Below are 21,649 nucleotides of genomic sequence, written 5' to 3'. Positions count from 1 at the left end.
ATTCAACCACCTGCATGTAGATGACCAGGCTGAGCCTGAGGTCAAGCAAGTCAGTAGTCATAAATCCCTTTGCACCCACAAGAGAGCTAAGTTTGCCCCCCCCACCCCTTGAATTCTATTGATTCTTATCTACCGCCAATTTGCTTTAACCATTAGTGGTTCAGATTGTTGTAGACAGGGTTAGCATGCAATAAACCTGTAGTCAATTGGATTGCCTTGTTTCCTGATTTCTTGCACCTGACACTGCATTTTCCTGGGATATGCCTACTGAATGTTCACAAGACACATTTCAACAAAGACACCAGACTTGTCTTCCCCCATTCCCATTGGGTGTTTTATTTTATGCATCATTTGCATTAGGTAAATCAACTGAAACACTCATCAAGAGAAAGCTCTTAGCAAAATAAAAGGAAAATAACAAAGCAAGTCTATCAAACAGCTGTGACAAAATGCTTTTTATACTTGGGAGAGTATTGAACAACTGAATCCATATGTGAAAAGGAAGAGTATGGTCTAACACAGACTGTGAGGGAAAAGGCACTAGTTTAGACGTGTGGCTTAAAAAAATAATGAGTCACAATCTCTATTCTCAAAATTACATTCAATAATGCTTTTGAAATGCTGTAATATAGAAACTACAATTTAGCTCACCAAAACTTCAATAAGAGAGAAATCCAAGCATCTGAACAGATAATTTTTTTTCAAAGCAAATATATAAAAATAACCAGGGCTTTTGCTTATAAATAGGTGCAAAAGGTTACATAACTACATGGACTTAAGATACAGTATATCTTGGCAACTAATCATTGATGGCACTTGTTCTAGTTTAAACTTGAGTTTTCACACTTGAAGAGCTAATTGGCAGTGCACCTGGCAGAGGTTTTTCAGCAGGTTTTCATAGTAGCACAGATTAGGCACTGAATATAGAAAATATTTCCAAGACCATTTTCAGCTTCAATGCTGGAGAAGTTAGTGTAAAAGCAAATCTTACTGAAATCATAAAAGGCTTAATTTTAAGACTACATAGAAGATGGACAGGGAATAATGTTCATAATAGGAAAGTCAGTATCAGCTGTTTTTGTTTAGAAATGCAAAATATCTAAAAAGCATTCAATTCTTAAAGCAGCAACCTTTCCCTTAGGTAATAAATGTCAAAAACAATTGTTACTGTTAACTTCTAATAATTTGAGGACTCTGTGAATATACAGTATTTGAACAAATTATGTATAAACTCACTGTACACTTTGAAGCACATCTGCTAGAATTCTGATATTACAAAAGCTTACTTTACTATGTGCATCAAGTTCTGCAAGTTAAGTCCAAGCAGTCCTCGTCTTACGACCCCAATCGAGCCCAAAATTTCTGTTGCTAAGTGAAACATTTGTTAAATGAGTTTGCCCCATTTTACTACCTTCCTTGCCACCGTTGCTAAGTGAATCACTGCAGTTGATACATTAGTCAAATTCTTGTTAAGTGAATCTGGCTTCCCCATTGACTTTGTCAGAAAGTCGCAAGAGGGGATCACAACTGTCATAAATACGAGTCAATTGCCCGAGTTTTAATCACATGACCATGGGGATGCTACATCAGCCTAAGTGTTCAAACTGGTCATAAGTCACTTTTTTCAGTGCCGTTACAAACTGTTGTAAGTCAAGGACTAACTGGAGAAAAAGTGTCACAGTTGAAATGCATATTAAAGCTGTTCTGTTCTCCAATGCACATGGATTTCAAAAAGCTGATTCTACATTGTCATCTACTGAGAGGGAGGAGAGTGTTCAGATTTGAGCCTGTACAGAAATGGCTTAGTAAGAGGCAATTTTAACCTGTGAAGCAGACAAGACACAAGCCCTACGCAATAATATACGTTCCACAACTGTGTTTTAATTCCAGAATCAGACACACTGCCCTTTTGCAGGTAAGTTTCTCATTTGTTTCAGGGCAGCAATTCATGTGCATAACAACTGCAACACCCCCTCTAGCAGGCATTTGACTCCACCTCTAGCAGACATGGTGCTAATTCACTGGATTTGGGGAATACTACTATAAACATTACAACATACATATTTCATATATTTGGATTTACAAAATATATAAATAATCAGAATATCACTACCCACCTCCCATAGCCTAAAGATTTATAAAGCAATTCTTATAACTTCATTCAAGCGGTCCTACTAATCAAATTCTTTAAATACATGCATTAAAGTATTCTAAGAAATTTTATCTTCCAGTCTACTAATTATCTGTACTATGAGCCGCACCTTTTAAGGAATATGTTACTTAAACACAAATACAAATTTAATTTGACATTTACAATCTTAAAAAAAAACCTGATGAAAAAAAGTTATCCTTGCTTGCTGAAATATAGAAAGGAAAGTTAATTGTAAGCATTTTGTATAGAGTATTGAGTCTGAAATATAAACCTCTGTTTAGCTACTATTTGGCAGTCTTTGATAATCAGTTTTGTTTTGGTACTTCCTCTATGCCATCACCACCATTTTATTTTTAAATTTAAAAAAATGTTTCAAAAAAAAGTACATTTGTAGTTTTGATCAAGAGAAACAACAGGCAAGGTGCATCTTGAGTGCACATGCTCAGTATGAAGAAAAAAGTGCTTCTACTCAGAGTGAGGAGAAAAGATTATTCAGTTATCCTCTTTATAGAATATCACCATGGAGGAATCCTAACAAGAGTGAGTTTTTTCAGGAGAACCAATAACTGAAATACTGCAGAGCTCACAGACCCTAATACAGTTTAGATGTAACATGAAACTATGCTTGTCACAATCCCTCATCCAGTTCCATAGCATGTAATCAACTACAAGCCATGGTTACAGGTGGCTGGACAATCTATTTATTATGTGATATTCAGAGGTAACAAAAGATCCAGTTTGGGTTGGCTGTTTTACTCTTCAAAATCACTGTTTAGAATTATTCCCAGAAATTATTAGGAGAGATGAAAAAAAGAAGACCCTGCTAACCATGATTTGCTCCTGAAGGATACAAGACAATGGTTATTGTGTCAATCCTACATGTAATCACAGCCACTGCTCAGAGTCTGCCTGGAATGCAGACTACCATCTATAGTGATATGTCTACATACTTCTTAAAATGCCAGGTTTTTGAGTTATAAAAAAATCAGACCAAGATAAATCACTTCAGAATTTTGTCTGCCTTTAATATAACATTTCAGCTATATAATTCAGTTGAAAAAGAAACTTAAATCCTTTAGGAGGAAAAAAAATAAAAATACAAAACGTACAATAAGATGGCTGCTTCACCATGCACACATTCTGTGATGTGTGGCTGTGGCTGTGTTGAGAATTAACCAATTTCATTCATATTGACGTTAAATAGCAGTCAGTACACACTTGCCAATTAAAGTGATTCTAATCAAGCTCATATGAAGTTCAGCTGTTGTAGGATTTGCCTGACATGTACTCAGTTGCCTCTTACAGCAAAAACTGTGTCTGCAAAGTTACAAAGCAACAAAAAGATCTCATTGTATTACATGTGACAACAATCTGGCCTGTAGAATAGGGTGACAAGAAGGAAGTTTTTTTTTTAAATAGGAATTCTTCCAAGGCCAGCTACATTTTGCAAAAGCTACTACAGTACACCAAGTCTGGCAAAAAGCATGTATGAAAATGTGTTATGGTCTGAGGAGATTAAGGTTGAATTTTTGGCCATGTGTGTTTGGTGTAAAAACAACTGTGCATCACCAAAAGTACACCATATCCACATTGAAGTAAGATGCTGGAAGCATTATGCTTTGGGGCTTTTTTTTGTACCTGGAACTGGGGCTTTAGTCAAGTTGGAAGGAATCATGAGTAGTTCCAAATATCCATCAATTTGACCTAAAAAGGGCTGGGCACAGATGATGCCTTTGCAATCTGACAGATTTGAAGCGCTTGTGCAAGGAAGCGCAGGCAAAGACTTCCAAGGCAAGATGGGCTATATACCAACTGGCTCCAACCCTAAAAGAGTGAATGTTGTTATAAAATCCAAAGGTGCTTCAACAAAGTATTAGTTTTAAGAGTGTGCAGACTTCAACAACCCTGTTATTGTTTACTTTTCCCCTTAAAAGATTTCAGTTTGTTTTTCAATTGAATTGTACAGCTTATACGTTAAAGATGGAAAAAATTCTGAAGTGATTGATCTTGGTCTGATTTTATTTACATCTCAAAAACCTGGCATTTTAACAGGTGTGTAGATTTTTTATATCCACTGTATGTGCTGCAAAGGAGGAACATCTAGATTTTATATTTGTAATTATTTCAAGATACTTAAAAATCGTAGGACCAAAACACTTTCTTTTACAAGTCTTTTTGTGGTTTCCCAGGGAACAGTGAGAACAGAGTGTTTATTTTTAATAACAAAGGCCATTCTACCATTAGCAGTCTTTGCTGGAACATCTTAGAATACGGGTGTCAAACTCGCCGCATTGCATGACGTGTTGCGACGTATCAGTGATGCAACCGGCCCATGGGCTGGCAGTCTGACACCCCTGCCTTAGAAGTATACTAGATCACATTATAGTGTAAGTCCTATTGGGTGATGGGTCATCAATACAATCTGAAGATGCCAATCCATACTCTTCTTCCACTCTTGATTTCCTGATCTTGATGGGAAAGATTTGAAGAAAAACTTTGTCCAAAGGATAGTCTTACTTCCACGGTCATGCAGAATTTAGCTGAAAGAATCTCCCTGTAGATCTTCCATAGTTATATTTTTAAAATTCTTGAATAAGTTTATAATCCTCTAATCATTCCAGTAAGAATTTCAAATCAAGCCTGAGTTTGACACAGCCATTTGCTCCTGTATGCCCATGTTTACAACTATTTTCAAGTTTAAGATTAAAAATGAGACCTCAGCCACACTGAACAATACTGCTCTATCTCTCCTCCTTAAAAGTCTTTTATTTGCCCTTGTTATATATTTCACCTCTTTCCCCACAAAAAGCTCAGCTAAACTTTCCATGAATTCTAAACAGAATATCCAGAAAGAACAAGTGATTAGAAGAAAAGTATTTAGGGAACAATAAGTCAATTACTGTAGCAAAAATCAGAGCATGTTAACTATTAACTAACAAGAGATAATTTTGTTCTTTAAAGATCAAAGCTCTAACTACCCTCAATTTGACTGCTAAGATTCAAACAAAAATTGGCCTTTTAAACTATGCTTTTACTTGTGAAGTAAAATCATAGTTACACAGCCTTCTCTAGGAAGATAAATAATTCATTAATAACACTTTCAATACTATTGAAATGTGTATGTAAGCTATGTCCTGCTTCAATTAATTTTTGTAAGTTGTAAGTTTATGTTAAATGTTTAGAAGCCTGTATTTTACTTTATAAGCATTCAGAGCTTTATTCAGTTATTTCTTTAAAAGTAATTTACAACCCCATCATGCAAAGAATTTTAGAAAATAAAATACAGATGTTTTAAGTGTAAAATGCAATAGCAGTGGTCTCAAAATATTGTGTTTCATTTTAAATGCAATCACAGATTTTTAAATTTTCTGCCATTATCTTAATATTGCACCAACTTTTCATGTAGTTTCTAGGACTAAATAGCCATGAGGAATATTGTTTTCCCTAAATGGAGTAGTATCTGATATCTCACGAAGCCAAATATAACTCATTTATGATTTAAGGTAACTAAACTAAAATGTATAATAGCTGCTACAGCTTGCTTACAAAATGAGCCTTTAGGAAATAAAAAGGGGGGCCTTTCTATTCTTTTCACCCACTTGATGTATGTTTTACAATATTGCCATCATAACCATATGCATTTATTCACGAATGGGTCCCAATGTGTTCAACAGGGCTTAATCCCAGGTAACTGTAGGTATCATTGCAGCCTAAAATGCACCTGAACTAATGAAGATACATCTAGAGGCAAAGTAGTTCATGTCTAATTAGCAGACAAACACTCTTTCCTTTAAACACACATCCACATAGTGGAGAATCTGCAAGGACTGATATCCCATGTAATTGGCACCATGTTAAGGAGGTTTTTGGAAATAATTCGCACAGTCACATTTGTATCTTCATGGTGACACTAGCTCAGGTTATGTTACACAACTCCTTGTTTTGAAGCAGAACCTTAAATTCTCTTCCCAGCACACAAGAGTGGAAAACAGGCAAACTATATAACCATTAGCCTGGACAGTCAATATTTTTGTTGGGTTGTCAACATCCACACTTAGTTCATAAGTTTTAATATATTTTAAATACTATAGCAAGAATTACTACATTTTCCCATAACTCGTTCAGCTGGACTTAAATGGCCATGGTAATATATGGCCATTTAAATGGCTTATGGTAATATAGGGAAGTAACATAATCAGTATTTGTCAACTCAACAAAAGTGTACCGCATAGCAAAGCAGTGCCATTTTAAAATCTCTCTAAGAAGTAGTCAAAGTAAAATATACATAAAGGTAAAAGCTTTACTTAACAGTCTCATTACCATATTATAACAGTATCGTGTTTTTGGCATTAAAACATTCAATTATAGATAAACCTGTTTTGTCTCTATAATAAGACTTTTCTCTTGATACAGCTACACTTCTAGCACTCTACTGAATGTGAAATTCAAAGGCTATTTTTTAACTTTTTAAAAAATCTTCAAACTTAATGCTATTTTTTTTAAAAAAAAATCAAAAATTGTGCACCAACAGGGAATTTTAAGAACCTCAAATGTTCTTGATTTTTGTTTAAAATATAGCATTGCAGAATGTTAATTGCTAAACAATCTTAATGTTGTAAGGTGCTAACTGCGGCAAATGCAACTTTACTAAATAATGTAAGGCTGTTCAATGAATACACTGACATCAATTTCTACATATCTCTCTTGGCCAGGCCACATGCTTCAGTTTTCTTTTAGTCATGATAAAAAGATGAAGATTAAGTTGTTCTTCTGAAAAAAGAGATCCTGGACAGACACACTGTATATTTAAATTTGTTGAGATCGCTGAAGTATGTTTCAGTGATGTCCAACTGTCAATTTTAAGTGGGGATTGGAAAAGCAAATGGGGCTGTTTTTACTTTTCGTCCAAGAAAATTGGTGCAAAGACACTTTAAACAATTTACTTGTAACCTTTTGGTCCAAATACATAAAATATGCATTATTTACAGCTGTTTTCTCCTTTTGCAAATGCAATACTTTAAAACACATTGTAAAGGACCTTAGTAAAAATATTCTACTGGTAAAAGTATCTAAATAGGAAAACCCTAACCATACCACAGGCTCACTATTTGAGTCAGAATATGGATTTGCCAGTAGATGTTAAAAATACAAAGAATTCATGGAACATTGATACAGAATCCATTATCTGTTTTACATTGAAGTGTAGGCAAAACCTAACTTAACAGTTTTCCCAACGTAAGATGGAGGTTGAAAAGATGTTAAAGAAACACTGAGTGATTTTCAGCCTTTTTACAATATTACTATAGGATTTATTTTATTTTTATTTTATTTTATTTTATTTAAAAAACCCACTGATGACCAGTTCTAACTTCTTAAAATGAAAATCCATTATTTATAAATTCGGGAACGTCCAACTGCATCACTTCTTAGGAGGTGAACATTCCAACGAATGTCATGTGATATGAATTCACAAGAACAAAACACAAATGTCGGCCAGTTATTTATATTATTCGTAAGTGTATACAACCCAAATCTCCCATCTTGAACCAACAGCTTCCTCTCTGCACTGCATTAAGTAAAAGAAACTGCCCTATGAATCAAGAAGACAATAAAAGGAAGTCTTTCACCTAAGCTTCAGCTACAACTGGTGTGTGCTTAATTTCTGTAAATCTTTGTGCAAGGTCTAGGTAGTAACCTTCTTTCAGAATATTAAAGAAACCAAAGCTTAAACTTAGAGATGATCGAGGTCTCTTAGTCTTCAGCTGTCTTCTTCCAGCGATACACAGTGCACTCTGCCGAGCTCAAGATCAAAGCACTTGAGTGGATTCATCAATCATCTACAAATTGGTGCCGAGAACAAGGATGTGATCACAAGTGTTTGTTTTCTTAGCCTAAAAATATCCATCGTCTTTAGTTTGATTTGGGGTAGATCTTTTCATAAAAAAAGTTTTGTGCCAGAATATATAGCTCTCCATCTTTTTCTCGAACCGCATGGGCTCTGACAAACTGAAATTGCTCAAGGGCAAATTCATAGAACTCGTTCTCCATTTTCCAGATTTCAGACTGCTGGAGCTTTGCAATGGTTTCTTTTGAGGGGAGCTTCTTCTCCGTTGTTTTCCTAAGGTGAGACTTTTTACCTTAAAAAAAAAAGAGTCACAAGTCACAATTTCATTGGTCATAGTGTAAATATTCTCATGGACCCTTAAATTTATGCAAGCTTGCAGGGTGTTGCTGTTGTTTTGTTCTGCAGGTTTCTAAACAGATGTGAAAAGTGACAAAATTTTGACCAAGATTTATTAAGTTTTGAGAAGTGAGCAACAACTTTGAGGGGGAAAAACAAAAAAAGTTGCATTCTTGTCACCGCTAAAGGGCTTAATTATGAAACCATAAAGAGGGAGTGACTGCAGAAAAGTGCATTTCTTCTTATCACATTCATTTATCTATTTCAATCATGATTAATATTTAGAAATTCAGCAAAATTAATAAAAATTAACAAAATTAATAAAAAAAACCAAAGCAATTTGTGTTTGGGTGACATTTCTCATAATATAAATGTTTTATCTTAAAATATCTTTTTAAAGGCAAGAGGACAAAGTCATTTATGTTAGGTATATACCACAAGACCTATATGCATTTAACATGCTATACAAGCTATAAAGGTAAAAGTAAAGGTTCCCCCACACATGCGTGCTAGTCGTTTCCAACTCTAGGGGCCGGTGCTCATCTCCGTTTCAAAGCCGAAGAGCCAGCACTTGTCCGAAGACATCTCTGTGGTCATGTGGCCAGCATGACTAGACGCCAAAGGCGCACGGAACGTTGTTACCTTCGCACCATAGTGGTCCCTATTTTTCTACTTGCATTTTTACGTGCTTTCGAACTGCTAGGTTGGCAGAAGCTGGGATGAGTAACAGGCGCTCACTCTGTTACGCGGCACTCAGGATTCGACCCACCAAACTGCCGACCATCTGATCGACAAGCTCAGCGTCCTAACCCACTGAGCCACCGCGTCCCTATACAAGCTATACTATATATTATATTACATTCTATCAAAACTAGCTCCTTATGTTCTACTCTCTAGCCATAATTATGAAATAATAATCAAAGTCAGGCTATAAACTACAATGAACTTAAAGAAAATAGTAAATATGGCTCCTATTAAATGGTGTGAAAAATGTTTAAATTCTAAACAGTTGTCCTCTACTGGGAACAGGCCATTTTGATCATCTGTGGAGTGTCATATTGAGACATTTCCAACAGGATTAAAACAGTTCATTTCATGAAGAAATACCATCAGAGGAAGAAATAATTAAAAAAAATACTAGACTGTGCAGAAATGGACAGACTTACTCTGAGGTTGAAAGAAAAAGAACAGAATATTTTCATACTTGGGACTTATTTTATCAATGGCTGGAGAGAAGAATAAGGGATTAGGAATTCAATTTGTATTAGTGAATGATAAACTCAGACAACATGTTTGTTGAAGAAGTACTTTTGAATTGTATTAAAAGATCAATAAAAACTTTAAAAAACCAGTTCATTTCCAATAGAAAACAACTGTTTTCAGCTTGACACAGGGCGTTTCAAATTTCAAATTTTACATACATGCATGCTTTGAAATATCTTTTCCCCTTTCACTCTGAAGCGCTGCACAGCCCTGCTACATATAACTGGAAACTTAAAGGAGTATGCTTGCTATTTAGAAATGTAGTCTAAAGGTGATTTGGTCTGTTTCCTATTTCCTAAAGCCAGGTATGAAGCTTTACTTTCTTTTTTTCAGTAATACATTGGTAGCCCATGAAAACTTGCTCAAATGGCGATGAAAAAGTTAGGTCTACTGAGCCTAGATGGATATAGAAAAGACATTTATGTTTTATTTAGTTTTCAGCAAGTAATGAAAGATAAATTATATGTATTCAGATACATAAGGGAAAATTGGAAAAAGCCGCTGGTATTATATTCTCACTAGTAATTGCACAATGTTCTGTGCACATCGCACAATGTTCTGTGCACACAACTGTGCCCAGACCAAAATCCGTATCTGTTTTGGAGAAAGGGGGGGAGAGGGGGAAGAAGGAAACCAAACAACATTGGGGATAGCATACAGCAGTTAAGGGTGATTGGAAAGGCAATCAGGCCAGCTGTATACATTATGGCCAAGCAAAACAGTAGCAGCTAAGGGTAACTAGGGGAAGATTCGGGAGGAAGGGGAAAAAAGCAGTGGAATATGGTGCACTTGAAGCCAAAGAGATGGGCAAGATCTACCACAGAATTATCCCTCGAGATCCTCCAATACAGCAAAGGTCTGCAAGTAGCTTCAGGAGCTGAGCTTCGAAGCAGCTTGTGTGCCAAAACAAGGGGGGAGGGCCTGCAATCAATTTGTTGCTGAAGAAGAAGCCTTTTAGAATTTATTTTTCAAATGGATAGTAAGTTGTGCCTTTCATTTCTTAGTAATTTTTAAAGACTGTTAATCTTTATTAAGCTAAATGAGGCTCTCTTTAACCACACAGCCTGTTACTCCTTTTAGAAGATCTGTGACATTTTGGGGATATCTTCAGTGTTAAACAACAAGGAAGAAGCTATTAAAGCAAGCCAAAATAAGGAAGTGTGGAGTACCTTTTTCAAAAAAAAAGTTGATGGAGAAATATAAGGGCAGAAAGTTGTGGTTTTAGTTTAGTTTAGTTTATTGTTTTTAGTAATTTGTAGTTTGGTCTGTTTTGCTGTGGGTGGCTAAAACTTTCCGATTTTCATGATTCCTGATTGGCCAGCAATTCTTAAGTGGTTTACAAAAAAGCTATTCTTTGACTAGAGAGGGAGTTAAGAAAATGGAGGAGCAAATTATTAGAGATGTATTTGAAAAATCTTTAAATAAAATCCATCAGTTCATAGATCAGCTATGCGCCAAGGATGTTAAAAAAAGCTTCTCAAACTACTTCAGAGATGCAAATATGTGTAGAAAGTTACCAAACCTCCGAGGCAATTTCACAAGTAGCTGACAATGCAGAGGAGTCAGTTGCAATTTTGGAATATAAACCTGACACCAACTCTTATTATGATGGTTTAAATATAAGCTCCACAATACAAGTGAAAGAAAAGCTCCAAGAAAATCTGCAGCTTTTAAAAGGATAAGTTTAAGACTTGTCTTTATGGACATTAAAATGGTTGAGAAATCCTTGAGGAAAAGAGAAGCTTATAAATACTTGACAAACATTCCAGAGAAGAAAAAGACTTTACTTCATGAAGACAAGGTGGAAGGATTGACTTAAACTTAATGAATCAATTGGAATTAGAATGGATTTTTATCAGCTTGATATTTCTAATTGAAAGAGTCTAATGTTTGAAAATTTATTTTTCATTTATATATAATGTTTATGTAATTCCTAAAGTTTGTAAAATGTTATTGAATGTTTATTTGAGAGTACCTGTGTTAAGAGAAAGTTAAAGAAAAAGATGTATTAATTTTTAAAAAGTTTAGAATTTTAAAAAGGATGTATACAAGAAGAAAAAATTATTCTATGAAGGTAACTTGGAGCGAGTGATCTAAATTTAATAGTGAACTTTAAAGTTTGCATGTTAAGAGGAAGTTAAAAAAAGATGAATTAGAAAGTTTTGATTTCAGAAAGGTTTTAAAGAAAGGTTTAGTCTTTTAAAATGGATGGAAAAAGTAATTTTCCCTTTAAGGTTAAAGAATCTGAAAGAATACAGCGAGAATTTTGTTAATATAAATGGTGATAGTTTGTAAAGATTATTAAGTGCAAATAGAAATACATATGATTTCCACAGCAAGGAAGATAAAAGAGCCTTGGTGGAGCAGTGGGCTAAAGCAACACCAGCTGCCTGCAATTAGTGCAGGTTCGAGTCCCACCAGGCTCAAGTTTGACTCAGCCTTCCATCCTTCCGAGGTAGGTAAAATGAGGACCCAGATTGTTGGGGGCAATAAGCTGACTTTGTAATAATGCCGCTTGGGGGGGGGGAAAGCCCAAATAAGCAGGCATATACATAGAATGAAGGCTATTGCTAAGCACATTGATTTGTGCTTAGATTGTAAGCCGCCCTGAGTCTTCGGAGAAGACTGTGGGCGCGCCTGCCCTATGGAATCAACTGCCAACGGAACTCCGGACTGCCCCCGACCTTCGTTCATTTCGCCGGGACCTAAAAACCTGGCTCTTTGAGCTATCTGGTCTGGACTGAGGGGTTTAATGTTTTTAAATTGTGATTTAATTTTTGCGGCTAGACTTAATTTAATTTTATTTTAATTTTATATTGGATTGTTTTTAAATTTTGCCTTGTAAACCGCCCTGAGTCCTTTGGGAATAGGGCGGTATATAAACCAAATAAATAAATAAATAAATAAATAAATAAATAAATAAAAATGGGATTAAAAAAAAGATAAAGCAGAAATGGTTAAATTGATTGTTTTATTCAAAAAGAAGAATATATTTAATTATGTTTTTTATTTAGATATCACTTCTGGATTTGGGGCTTGCGATGAAACAAAATGAAACTTTTGACTTGGTTTTGCTGATTACGGTAGATAGATTTGTTGTTATAGAAATGGCTAGTTATATGTGTAAAAGTAAAACGTTGAGGCTGGGATGTTATCTTGTACTGTGCTAAAAAGAGTCAGAAGTCGAACTCTTTTTTTCTTTCTTCCCTTGTATCTCATATTTTCTTTCCCCCTCTTTTTTCCTTGTCATAATTTCCTGATATTATTTTTCTTTGTATTTTATATGTTGGTAAAACCAGGCCTTTTTTTTTTTCATAGAACGCTCAGAACGGAGTTCCGGCACCTTTTTTGGATGGAACCTTGTAGGGTAGGCAAGGCAGGTTGTACGACATGTGTGAGTTCTGGCACCTTTACAAAAAAAAAACCCACTGGGTAAAACAATATATAAAATGGAAGCAAAGCACTGAAAGACTGGTGAGGAAGCCAGTGCTGAGACCAGGGGCTGGGAACGTTCTTTTGTAAAAGGGGCCAGAGGCCATGTGCCCCCCCCGTTCCCCCTCCCTCTTAGCACTTGGAGCAAATCATAGAGATGCACTGCTTTGGGGGGAAAGGAAGGGAGGTGCGGCCAAAGGGGAACATAAGAATGTCCTCTGAAGAGTCTCAGTGTGCCTCTGCTGATTGGGGAAAGAAATGCTTACGGAGGGGAGAGGAGGAAGAGATCTCAATAGGTATAATATAAACACATATGTATATTTTAAATGTAAATGACTTGTAACCCATTCAGATTGTTAGAATTTATTAAAATAATCTGGGCATACACCAATCTAAGGCAAAATTGCTAACTTGAATTCTTTTTTAAGAACCACCCCAGGCAGGGAGACATAATATTTCTTTTGGAGACTACTGGCTGGATGATTTAGGGTGGCAGGTTAGATCCGGCCACTCAAGCCTCAGCTGCTGGCCAAGTTGCCTGGCTTAGGTATGTAGTGGAAGAACAGAGAGGAACAAAAACCTTGCCCTACTCAGCCTCTCATAGATCTGCAGATTTTGTTTTTCGGCCAAAACCCCCATCGATCAAAATGCCGTGCTCTTCAATTTTGCTGAATCACACACACACCAGTCAATCAATTAGGCAGAATTTGCAAAGTGCTGGGTGTGTATTCTATGCTTGAAGCACATTTTCAGTTTTAATAGCCCTAATGCAGGGGTGTCAAACTCAATTTCATTGAGAGCCGCATCAGCATTGCGGTTGCCCTCAAGGGGCCGGGTGGGTATGGCCAGGGTGGGCGTGGCCTACTGGGTGGGCGTGGCTAGAGTGTGTATGGCCTACTGGGTGGGCATGGCCAACTCTACATCGTTCGCATCAAGGGTGCCTATGGGGGCCTGGGCAGAAGTGGGACAGTTCTGAGGGTCTCTGGCAGAAGGAGGGTCTCTGGGCCAGGGCCAAGGCAGCAGGGGCCGTTCCCTCACTGTTTCCAGGATGGCTTTGTGGGCCACATGAAACCACTTCGCGGGCCGGATCCGGCCCCCGGGCCTTGTGTTTGACATGTCTGCCCTAATACATCGCTTGTAATTCTTTCAGGAACGAAATAATGAAAATCTCGGAAAAGACACTGTGCTTTCTCCTAAAAAGAAATGCATACACACAGAGAGACATGATGTAGTTGAGGGGTGATGAAATACCTGTTCGATATAATTCTGTAGCACCCCTGAAGAAGCGAGGCAAAGCTGCCTCCAGCAACATAATGAAGTCTTCAAGCTCTTCAGTAACTCCCACTAGGAAATATTCATTAATCAAGTTGTATTTGGCTTGTTCCAAAGCCCATCTGCTTCCCACATTCCTAAAATGATAAAAAGTAATTACAGGATGGTTTTGATGTCTGCCAAGAATTTTGGTTCTCTTCGTTTAGATATTCTCACACCAGGCTAAAATAATGGCTAAGCTGTTATCTTTGCACAGACAAGAAAACAAAGTTTCAGCCGCACACATTTTTAATTTCCTTTGCTTTTTTCCCCTTCTCCCCACTTTTTGTTCTCTTCACTGCCTAGGTTAGATGTCAAAAGATTTACAGCTCTGATTTCTAACTTCTTGATGGCCCAAATGCCTTTTTAAAATGTGCTATGGAGTGGGGAAAAGTTATGCTGTTATACTAAAACAGTCAAGAGTGTCATTTTGAATGTGATGGGGGGGAGGGGGAGATTCAGAGAACATTTGAGTTGTTCAACAGTCTTCCACAGCAACCATAGAATATTTGCATTTTAGTAAGTCTACATTATAAGCAAAAACAAAGGGATTTCCTATTATCCTTCTCATCTTTCCTATTATCATCTACTATTGGTATCTTATGATTACTATTATTCTATTTTTAAAATGATTAAGCATTCAGATGACATTTAGTACTCATAAAGTAGTTGCTCATGCTTGCAGTGAATAAATTGTCTGAAGAAATGATCATCAGCACATTTACATACAAAAACATTCTGTTGGAAATAGGTTATACTTGAAGTGACCTCCAGTCACTACTTGTTTGGGGCATTATCATGACAAACCCCACTTGTTTGCTCCTTTTTTCCTTACTGATGAATTCAGTGTGGTTATGTTTTTTTATAATGCAGTTCAATTGTGCCTATTTCCATCAATTAAAATGAAAAATAACCTTAGCTCCTTTGGATGAATCCTTTTTAAAGCCAGTGCCAAAATCCCCACCTCCTCTTAAACAGTTATTTTTTATATATATAAGTTTTACTGATTTTTAAAAATCACACTCTTTAGAGCTTAGTAAACAACATGTTGTCTGGGTTTATGTATTTAACATTAACTACTTCAATATAAATCTATTCAGTACTATACACTCCAGTATTTTTTCCTTGATCTTCCTTTCTTTCTCATATTTTTCCTTTTCCCTGGTTAAACAATTACAATTCTTAGTACTATTGATGCATACAAAATTAGATAGAGACATCTTCATCATATTTTACTAATGTTACAGAAATAACAGTAATATCAATTCATAAGTCAATATCCTGTTTTCGTGCTCTTATTAAGTTTGATTTCCCATCAATATTTACAGTATTTTTATCAGTTAAGATTTTCTCAATATTAATTACATTTATATAGCTAAATAAATTTATTCATACCAATCCTCTTATTTTCAAATTTCCCATATCAAAAAAAGAAAAAGAAAATGCTATTTTAATTCTAAATCATATCTTCCATTATAAAATTCTAGTTATATCTAAGGTTCATCCGTTCTTTTATTCATATTCAAACAGGTATATTAAACAGATAGCGCCCCCACTGATAGAGCAAATCTTCTATTTTTTAAGTCTAACTCTCGCTTGCTTTCTTTTGCCAAGTAGCTTTCCAGGACAAGGCAATTAAATCACCCCAAAATTTTATATTTTTGTGCAAGCTGCTTGGCATGAGAAAGGCAATTTAGGTATTTTTATTTTATTTTATTTTATTTGGGGGGGAGGACTCTGCCCATCCACATTCCCTAAACATTTCCCTTGCCCACTCTATGTTCCATTTTCTAAAATCTTCTTTCTTGTCATCAGGTGTATTTTGGAGAAAGGAGTAAAGAGTCTTTTGTATTTTCATTGTTATAGGTAGGTCTTGCAGTCCATATTTCCTTTTTTCTATCTCCTCCATCTCTAGATCCATTTCTTCTGCTTCACCCTCTGATTTCTGATTTATTTGTTCATACTTTACAGTCGTTGTCTGGGAGCTTTCCAGTTGTAGCTTCAGTTTGGAAATTTGGTCCTTTATATCATCTAGGTTATTTTTAGTCTCATTATAGGTTTTTTTATGTCCTCTTTTTGTGCAACAAATGTTTGATGAATTTGCTGTAACACAGCGAGTATTTCCTTCTGAAAGGTATTTCTTTTTTCTTGAGACATCATTCCTAGAAATCCTCTGGTATCACCAGTCTCATTAAGAATGGAATGAGATTTCCTCTACTTTTCTGGTCTTTATACATAGCCTTTATAATTCAGTCCTAATAGCAATATTTTGTAGTAATCCTTTGTCTCAAGTATCCTGAAAATTATCACTCAGGCAAGGTTGTAGTCCACAACATTACAAGTGTGTTCAACCTCTCTGCAGCCAGACATGTTCAAAAGTCAAATCTTTCTTTCTCTCCCACTAGCTCTTGAGATTAAAAGTCCAAGCTCAGTAGGTATTTATAGTCCAAGAAGGTCAGGATGATAAATATGCCAAAATATTTTCCTTTATTGCCAGCTGTACCAAGCAGCCAAGGAGCTAGTTATGGTACTGTACTCAAATCCACCACTAGATGTCATTCAAAGTCCATTTTCCACTTTTAAAACAAAGGGTTGATTTCTTATATTTCACCTCAATAATTTTTTTCTCAAAGAGAAAATCTTAACAATTATCTCAGTTCTCAGATTTATCAAAGATGTAGCTTTGTATTACTTTTACTTCAGCACTGTGTATTTCTGTCCCCCATAACAAATTTAAAATGCCACTTCCGTTCACATCCGGAGTTTCTAAACTTCTTGGGAGCCTTTCCCAGGAAATTAAGTTGTAAAATAGTAAATAAAGGAACAATATTCTCACCCAGTGCAAACATGCTGTTTACAATGTGCTAATTAAAGCTTTGTTTTTCGGCTGTCAGCAACTAATGGCCAGCCACAGAGGTGTGGCCGCTCTTTTCCCTGCCAGTTTAGAGAGCTTTTCTTGGATCAAACGGAGAGACCGCTGTCTCTCTGTGATCAACAAGGCACCCCTCCTTCTTCATCGCCTCTTTGGGGCAATGAAGCTCTGCCTTCCTGCGTCCCGTCTCACTGTGACACAAAACCAGAAGTCCTCTTAAACAGTTTTTAATCGGGATAGTCAATCATTGATATGGAAGTTTAGAAAGGAAAGGGACAGTTCAGTTTGAAAATGGTTTATAATTCTCTAAAACTCTGCTCATTGGAAGGTAAGCTACTTATGTTAATTAAAGCTCACCATCCTCACCACCACCATCAGCCCAAATTTAAATTTCCGATACCCATTTTCATTAGTTCAATCAATGTAACACAATCAAGGATAAATTTCTTCTGTAATGTCATATTCTTACCAACATTCAGAGCTATGCCCACAGAAAAATGGTATCTGAAGCCAGAGTTTCTCAGGAGCACAATCTGAGCCTCCAGCTGCTACACATTCGTCAAATGTCTGGGGGGAAAAACAACGAAAGAAACTCAGAAGCAAGCTGTAAAACTCCTTCTTGCATATGAAACTTTTCAAAGTGGTCATATTGTTAAATAATGGATATAAGAACAATAGCAAAAAGTCCCATTTCTACAACTGAATCTGCCTATATCAACTATGCTTGCAAGTCAAACTCTGTTGGGCTCCAACTGCAGATAACCAATCAACAATACAGACGCTTGAGAAGCAAATGCTATTTGCAGAGATCACAACAGAAGTTAACTAAAAATGGAAATTAAAATGGCTCATGGGAATATAGACAAAATGTGTTATTTTTTTAAAAAAATGGTTTATTTTATATTAGCAGGAACTAATTTGAAGGTATTATATTTATTGATTTAAAAGATTGCCTGTTGGTAATCAAGTTATACTACTGCTGCTGCTGCTACAGTAGACTGGGCTAATTTTGATAGTTCTGAATCCTCCTATACAAGGGTTAATTACTTAGTACTTTTTAATACTACTGGAGCAGAATCCAAACAAATGTTGCAGAACAATTCTTGCTTATAACCAATGCAAAATCCAAGAGCACAGAGGGTGTGATATGATAACCACCAAGTAAGTGTACATCAGCAAGAAATGTGTGGTCAGAACAGATTTTAAGACAGCATTAGTTACAGCTGACTGATCAACTGGATCACAACCAACTTCCTTCTTGCTAAGAAACTCTTTAGGCATTATAGCAAGAGTAGGGTCTCTGGACTGAATTTTCGAAGTAATGCTATAATAAACAATCTAATAAGTAGACTGCATCTGCTTAAAGGGAAAGGTATCTCCTGAATACAGTTAACATGGCACCAAAGCAAAAGGAAGACCCATGCAGTCTGGCCGAAATGGATCCATGGATTGCTTTAGCATTCCCATAACATAAAATGATGACCCAGCTGATAGTAATAAAGTCTCATAATATTCAACCCCCAAAGTATGAAATATTATACTGGGATGGGATGACTGTATTACTTGCAGTTTGAAGAATTCCGATCCACAACTCTTTATAATACAGGGCAAAAGTTTTATGATTCATCATTAGCTTGTAATATTATCCCGCCAGATTCAGGCCTAACAATTACGGATATTTAAAAGGTAAAGGTAAAGGTTCCCCCGCGTATGTGTGCTAGTTGTTTCCAACTCTAGGGGCCGGTGCTCATCTCCTTTTCAAAGCCGAAGAGCCAGCGCTTGTCCGAGGACGTCTCCGTGGTCATGTGGCCAGCATGACTAGATGCCAAAGGCGCACGGAACGCTGTTACCTTCCCACCGTAGTGGTCCCTATTTTTCTACTTGCACTTTTTACGTGCTTTCAAACTGCTAGGTTGGCAGAAGCTGGAACGAGTAACAGGCGCTCACTCTGTTATGCGGCACTCGGGATTTGACCTGCCAAACTGCCGACCTTCTGATCGACAAGCTCAGCATCCTAACCCACTGAGCCACCGCATCCCCCTAGAAGGATATTTACACACTTCTTAATAGACTGCACTCTGCTCATGGTATGAAGCATCCAGATATTTGCTAAGAGAGGAGAAGGTATCAGAAGTGTCCTTGGGGGAGAGTCAATTACAAAAGTAGTGTTGCACTGTGTAAGCTCCTTCTCTTTTGTGCATGTATCATTATAGTGCCCAGATGTATAAAAGGGACAAGGTTTCTATTGTGCCACCGTGACACTACTTTCGTCATTTTGATGAAACCTCTATGCTATAGATACTTGAGAAAGATACCTTCAGTTAGCCTCTACCTATTTATTTACTTGCTGACAGGCAAAAAGCGAAAGCTAAGAAATCCAGGAAAGAGCTAGACAAGCAAGTATGTTCACAATTTACAGCAGAAACTTCTAACATGAGCCAACCAGCTTAAGATCTTCAATAAAGGATTATGGGGGAAATAACAAAAGAAATATATGGAGGAGTGTTTAAAAAAAAAGAAAAGAAAGAAAGCTCATTCCTGCTCTCATGAACAGATGTTTTAAAAGATCAAAAAAAAAATGTAGAGAAAACTCTTATGAATGGAATGAGAACTTTTGCTCCAGTTTTGGTTTTGAACATTACTGTCTCATGTTTTTCATTTAGTTCATAAATTACCCAGTTAAAACTAAGCCACAAAGAAAGTGAACAAGATATACTTTTACTTTTTTATCCCCTTGCTTTCGCCTTCGGAGTCCAGGCCTGTAATCATCACCAAAGCGCAGAAAGTAATAATAAGAAACCAGCCGCTCTATAGGATCTCTTATGACATTGATGTATATTGGTTTCTTTTTAACACCAAATCTGAAACAGAAAAAGATAATCTAATTGACAAATCAAAGCGTTTCCTGCATGATGTAAAAATGGATCCGGTGTCAAGTTTATTTCAAGAGTGCTCCTTTCCCCCCATATTAATGTATACAGGAAAAAACAATAAGCAGACAATACGTTTTCCATTTCAAGGGCCTTTTAAAAAAAAGTTCACAGCCGAGATAGTTTTCAAAGGAAGGTCACCAGACCTTATCATAATACATTCCATTTTGGTGGATTTAAAACATGCACACTTGATATTTACATATAGATACTCACTTTATTTTGTCTAACAAGTATTATCAGCAGAAGTCTAGTCTGGTACTTCTGCTTCCAACAGATGCAACCTTTTAAAACTATACTTTGCAACAAAGAAGATAATGCAGCTGGCCTTACTATAATGACCAGATGGAGGAAAGGTATGAGGATGGGGGAGGTGCTCAGAAATAGTTTTTTGCTTTGATAAAAGTCCTGCCTTTTAAATAAATGTTAAATAAATTTGATAAAGTCCTGCCTTTGAAAGGCTTGCTGCAGAGATGATAATTAAGCTTGATGAATACTGGAAGCTGGAAAAATGACAATTAGCCATATTCAACAGATGAGAAACCCGATAGGATTGGACTGAGTGCAATAGTTTTGTTCTTTCATTAGCACCTTCTTTTAAGGAATTTATACAGTGATCTTGTGAAAATGTCGGTGTCTCTGTGCCTCTGACTCCTACAGACTGCTTGGATAAGCCACTGCAATTTTTGGGGCAACATGCTGGAAGTAGTTTACCACTCCCTCCCTCCTAGGGCAGAGAGAGTAAGTGTCTGGTCCAAGGTCACCCAATTGTTTTTGTGCCCGAGGCAGGATTAGAGCTCATCGTTTCCCGGTTCCTACACTGATGCCTTAACCACCACAGCAAAGTGGCTTGCCTATGAAAATTTACTACAAAATAAAAAGCTTTTCATCATATTGTGCACACAGGTTGTCTTCCGCTTACAACTTTAGTTGAACCCAGAATCTTGGTAGCTGAGTGAAGTGGTTGTTAAATGAGAAAAATGACTGCTTGGCTCAATCCTGGCTCTTCCCGTTTCAGTTGTTAAGTGACTGTACAGTCATTAAGCAGAGCACCGGACAGAGGGCCCAGAAGTGGGGAGGCTGGGAGAAGGCCTGGGCTCTCTTCTGGCCCCACTGGGGGAAATGGTTGCAAGAAGAAAGGGCAAGAACGGTCTTCCATTGCTCCAGAAATTAGGATAGGTTTGTGCTGAAGTGGAAGTTAGATTTTTATCTATTTAAGTATATTCAGACGGATATACTAAGCAGCAAGTTGGGTTTGGTTTTGTTTTTTTTAACCAAAATGACCCTTTACAAACTGTTCTGTGAAACCTTACACAAAACTAGCTCATATTTTGGGACATTTCTAATAGAGGTTCAGCATTTCCCACAAGAGGTGGGGAGAGTTTTAAATGCTTTGCAGGAAGCTTTAACACTGGCCACAAAACCGAGCAGGTCCCAAGGTGTCAAGAGCAGGCAATCCAGTTCAGGCCTCTTTTGCTGCTACTCTTGATTTCGTTGCACGTATTTAA

General features: G+C 36.7%; 1 protein-coding gene across 1 annotated transcript in view; it reads right to left on the bottom strand.

Annotated features, from left to right (window-relative positions):
• Nucleotides 1–307: 307 nt before the first annotated feature.
• HS2ST1 (heparan sulfate 2-O-sulfotransferase 1) overlaps nt 308–21,649 on the bottom strand; it is a 103,869-nt gene continuing 82,527 nt past the window's right edge. Inside the window, exons 4-7 of the mRNA XM_081325760.1 lie at nt 19,934–20,072; nt 17,681–17,778; nt 14,280–14,437; nt 308–8,289 (exon numbers count right to left, since the gene is read on the bottom strand). Of these exons, the coding sequence (XP_081181886.1) occupies nt 8,063–8,289; nt 14,280–14,437; nt 17,681–17,778; nt 19,934–20,072 (622 nt within the window). The 3' untranslated portion in view covers nt 308–8,062. The remainder of the gene's footprint in view (nt 8,290–14,279; nt 14,438–17,680; nt 17,779–19,933; nt 20,073–21,649) is intronic.

Source organism: Vipera berus (genome assembly GCF_964194415.1).
Source record: "Vipera berus genome assembly, chromosome: 3".
NCBI lineage: Eukaryota > Metazoa > Chordata > Lepidosauria > Squamata > Viperidae > Vipera > Vipera berus.
Note: the sequence above shows the minus strand (reverse complement) of the source record. Positions and strands in the feature narration are given on the sequence as shown.